This window comes from Lathyrus oleraceus, chromosome 4, assembly GCF_024323335.1.
Source record: "Lathyrus oleraceus cultivar Zhongwan6 chromosome 4, CAAS_Psat_ZW6_1.0, whole genome shotgun sequence".
NCBI classification, from domain to species: Eukaryota; Viridiplantae; Streptophyta; class Magnoliopsida; order Fabales; family Fabaceae; genus Lathyrus; species Lathyrus oleraceus.
The window spans coordinates 215,484,672-215,489,704 of record NC_066582.1 but is presented as its reverse complement, the minus strand read 5'-3'; the positions used below and the strand labels follow the sequence as shown (position 1 = coordinate 215,489,704).

The window sequence follows — 5,033 nt, the reverse complement described above, 5'->3', positions numbered from 1 at the left end:
CAAGTATATTTTTAAAAATCCCGCTCTTACTGGAAGGGTCGACCATTGGCAGGTGGTCCTAACAGAGTATGATATTCAGTACCTCACGCAGAAGGCCATCAAAGACAGTATGCTCTCTGACTACTTGGCACATCAACTTGTGGAGGATTATCAACCCATGAAGTTTGACTTCCCCGATGAGGATATCTTGTTCATAAGAGAATGCAATATTCCTGGCCCTGAGGAAGGACCCGAACCAGGATCGTGATGGACACTCGTGTTCGACGGTGATTCTAATGCGCATGGCCACATGATAAGTGCAATAATTACTTCACCAACATGATTTCATATTCCATTTACTACGAGATTACACTTTGACTGCACCAATAATATGGCAGAATATGAGGCATGTATCTTCGGTATCGAAGCAACAATGTACTTAAGGATCAAAATACTTAAGGTATACGGAGACTCAACTCTCGTCATCAGTCAAGTTCGAGGAGACTGGGAAACCCGTGATCGCAGGTTGATTCCTTATAGAGAGCACGTTATGAAATTGATTCCCTACTTTGATGAAATCACTTTTCATCATATCCCGAGGGATGAGAATCAATTAGCAGATGCTCTTGCTACTTTAGCATCCATGTTTAAGGTCAAGTGGAGGAATGAAGGTCCTTCTATCCATATTGAGCACCTGGATGAGCCTGCATACTATTTGGCCACCGAGGAAGAATATGATGGAGAGCCTTGGTTCCATGACATTAAGATGTATGTTAAGAAACAAGTATATCCTGAGAATGCGTTTATCACAGACAAGAAGGACTTCAGGAAGTTATTATCTAAGTTCTTCTTGAGTGGAGGTGTACTTTATAAGGGGAGTTATGATTTGGTCTTGCTCAGATGCATGGATAGACATGAAGCAGAAAAAGTTATAACAGATGTGTATGAAGGTTCCTTTGGAAAACATTCTAGTGGGCATTCAATTTCTAAAAAGATCCTCAGAGCGGGATACTATTGGATGACTGTGGAAGTAGGTTATTTTTGTCATGTGCAGACTTGCCATAAGTGCCAGATCTACGCTAACATAATACATGTGCCTCTGGTACCTCTGAATGTCATTTCATCTCCCTAGCCTTTTGCAATATGGGGCATCGATGTGATCAGACGTATTGAACTAACTGCTTATAACAGGCATTAATTTATTTTGGTAGCCATAGACCATTTCACCAAATGTGTGGAAGCTGCATCATATGCTAACGTAACAAAACAGGTGGTTGCCCGCTTTTTGAAAAGAGATATCATCTGCCGTTATGGGATTCCTAACAAAACCATTACTGATAATGGTTCAAACCTCAATAACAAGATGATGAAGGAACTGTGCAAAAACTTCAAAATTGAACATCATAACTCCTCCCCATACCGTCTGAAGATGAACGGTGTTGTTGAGGTTGCAAACAAGAATATAAAGAAGATTATTCAAAAAATGGTGAAGACATACAAATATTGGCATGAAATGCTACCTTTTTCTTTGCATGGTTATCATACCATGGTGCGCACTTCGATCGGGGCAACCCCTTTTTCATTGGTATATGGTATGGAGGCAGTACTTCCCATTGAGATGGAGATCTCTTCTTTAAGGATTCTGATAGATGTCGAGCTTGATGAGGTTGAATGAGTTCAGACGAGGCTAGATAAACTCAAACTTATTGAAGAGAAACGCATGACTGCTCTGTGTCATGGTCAGTTATATAAGAAGAGGTTGAAGAGGGCCTTTGACAAGAGGGTGTGTCCCTAGAACCTCCAAGCAGGAGACCTGGTGCTAAAGAAGATCTTGCTGATTCACACAAATTCACGGTGAAAATGGACTCCTAACTATGCAGGACCATATGTTGAGAGGAAAGTTTTCTATGGAGGTCCTTGATTCTCTCAACTATGGATGGTGAAGACTTGGCATCACCTGTGAATGCATACGCGGTCAAAAAATACTTCGCCTAAAAATAGACCCGCTAAGCCAAAAACCCGAAAGGGCAGCTTAGGCAAAAATGGGTAATCCCTATGGGCCAAAAAAATAAAGGCTCAGGCAAAAATTAGGGATAAAATTAAAACAATTGAAACCCGCTAAGTTGAAAACCCGAAAGGGCGACTTAGACAAAAAGGGGCATCTCGTTAGGTTGAAAACTCGAAAGGGCGGCCTAGGAAAAAGTTAGGGATTTAAAAGGCAAGTGGTTATGGTCTGTCGAGAATCTATGAATCTTACTACAAATATCGTAACCCTGGATGGGAAGAATTGGTCCAATCACTCTTTTCAAAGCCAGAGTACAAGGAGGATCAAGGATATAAGGGTTATAACAGAACCGAAACTCAATGGGAAACCGAGTGTTTTCTCGTTGCCGTTGTATATCTTTGTTTTTTCGCAATTACCTCTTTTATGAATTTCTTCCATATGTAACTACCCGATTATAGGAAAATTTACCATTAATAAAACTTTCGTTTACTAAAGAGTGCTCATTTTTATTTTTGCTGCTTGTTTGTGAAATGCGATTTTATTTTTTATAAACAATGCATTAGAAATTTTAGGGATAACAACGAAAAATTTGAAAGAAAGAACTTAAATTTACTTCAATCTTTAAATGACTAAAGGGCAGTCACGATTTCCAATTACTGTTTATGGCACGCCCAAAATCACAGAAGCCACTGTAAGTGTGGAGGTTTGGGAGAATTGTCATCTTCTACGAGTGTTTGTAACATATGTTGTACAAGGCCAGTATGGGGAACCAGAGGATCCGTATTAGCTTCATCACCTCCCCAACAGTGTTGAGACAACCAGGATGTCAGGAAGTAAAAACGCTTCCATTAAACATTAAGCCCAACCCATGTTGGCACATTTAAGGGTATTACCATCTCACCTAACTGAAATCCTGACTATTGTTGAAAAGTATATCTTCGGCAAATATTTTTTATATCGTATCCACAGAGATTGGTTGTTATTACCGCCGTTCTATAATTCAAATTGTTATAAGTTTAGAAAGTAACCAAATTGTTTTGTTTGGAAAGTTATCTTTTGAGTAAAATATCACTAAAAACAGTAAAATGGTTTTAATCAAATGTAAAAGCTTGGCAAGATTGGAGTTCACTATTTCAAGTGCTTATGATTCCTTATGATAACTATATAGATTTAAGATTATTGATGATGTTCAAGTATCCTCTCAATATCATTTATGTCTAAATGATATTGTGATAATCACTATATTGATCCTTAGACGATCTCTCCACCTAACTATCAATATAACAATCTTTAATGGTTGATACAAAAGATGAGTAATGAATAAATCTATCTCTACAACTTATTCACTACTTGAAAATCTATTTTATGTCAAGACTTAAATAATCTCTTTCAACAACTACTCAAATCTGATTTTCAACTTAGGGCAAAAAAAGCATTCAAAACATCAACAATCTTTTATCATATATATGAATCAAATGGAATACATAAATAAATGAGAATAGCTACTACCTCCAATCTTGACAAAATGGGGTTTAGCTCCTCATCATCATTTTGGAAAGCAAAATGCAATGGAAGAAAACTCTGTTTCTCTCTCTTACAAATTCCCTGTATCAATGAATGTGTGAATGTGTTAGAATGAATATCACTTTCCATTCTGATTTTCTAAAAGGGTTGACATTTCCTCAAATGATCATTTCCCATCCAAAGTAGAAAAGCTCCCCTAAGGCAGACACAAAAATGGCAAAACCAGCTGGCCTTGAAAACATCACAATTGGCCAAAATCAGCTTGCTGGATTCGCAGGCTTCGCGGCGCAAACTGAAGCTATCTCTGCTTCCTTGCTTTGCAAGTTTCATCCAAAGAGTCTTCCAAGTGGTATTCTTCCAAGTTAGGCTTCCAAATTGCATTCAACTCCTCTTCCATATTATGATGTTGCATTCCAAAAGCTCTCTTATCCAAAAATTCTACAAAACTAACAAATATGTGAAATAACTATCCAAAACAAAATAAATTAAACCTAATTGCATTTATACAAAATAGTGAGAATAAAAGTGTGTAATTACATCAAAACTTGGTAAAAGGGACCAATAAATTGATATAAAAAGTAGTACTAATTGGTCCCTAACAACTCTCCCCAACTTAGCATTTTGTTTGTTCCTAAACAAAAGTTTCCGCCCTCACAACCAAAGCAATGACACAAAAGATCGAAACAAGGATTTACCAAGGACATTCAAATGGTTCAAAAGTGTTTGGCACTTTCTCAATCCACCTATCTCAATTCTAGACAAAACATGAATAAGAGAAATGGTTGAGTACAAAAATCATTCCAAGGAATTCAAAGCCATATATGCCAAAATTGAATCAAACATACACACAAATCATAATAATGATGAATAACATGAAGGGTTACTTTCACTCATCCAAGCAATTAAATCAACAACAACTCAAATCATGCGGTTATCACAACAAATATCAAATCATGTGAAAAATGAGAATCAAGAGGTCTTTCAAAGGTTGTAATGTGGCTTAGGTTACAAGAAAGGATATGATTAAGAGAATTCAACAAAGTTGCCTATCCTAAGGGAGCATTCCCAAACATTCAACTCTATACAATTTCCATTTTTTTGATCCCTATCTTTTTTTTTCTTTTTCTTTTCACATCCACACAACCATAAGCATTTTCTTTTTTTTTTCTTTCTTTTCTTTTTCTTTGCTCTATGGTTTCAAGGGTGATTTCTTTTTCTTGTTTCTTTTCATATTTTCACCCTTTCATAAAAACTCACTTTTCCAAGTTTCTAATCACATCTTTTTACTTTACTCTCCCCAACTTTAGATTCCAAAACCAAATTTATTCACTAATGCTCCCTACTTAGACATAAGCAAAAGGAAAAATTTGCAAACAACTCGGTTTGAGGGTTCAATTGATACGAAATAAATTAGGATTCATTTATTCCAAAAAATTTCAATTGATTTACAATTATCAATCAAATGAATCCTAAAATAAGCTCAAAGGGGTTTAACTAAGGATTACTCCTCACAAGGTTAGTTGAT

General features: G+C 36.5%; 1 protein-coding gene across 1 annotated transcript; it reads left to right on the top strand.

Moving 5' to 3' along the window:
- Positions 1 to 370: 370 nt before the first annotated feature.
- Positions 371 to 1,654, top strand: LOC127136738 (uncharacterized). Its single transcript, XM_051063265.1, has 2 exons — positions 371 to 1,013; positions 1,191 to 1,654. The coding sequence occupies exons 1-2, from the start codon at positions 371 to 373 to the stop codon at positions 1,652 to 1,654; spliced, it is 1,107 nt and encodes a 368-aa protein (XP_050919222.1).
- The last annotated feature ends 3,379 nt before the right edge of the window (positions 1,655 to 5,033 follow it).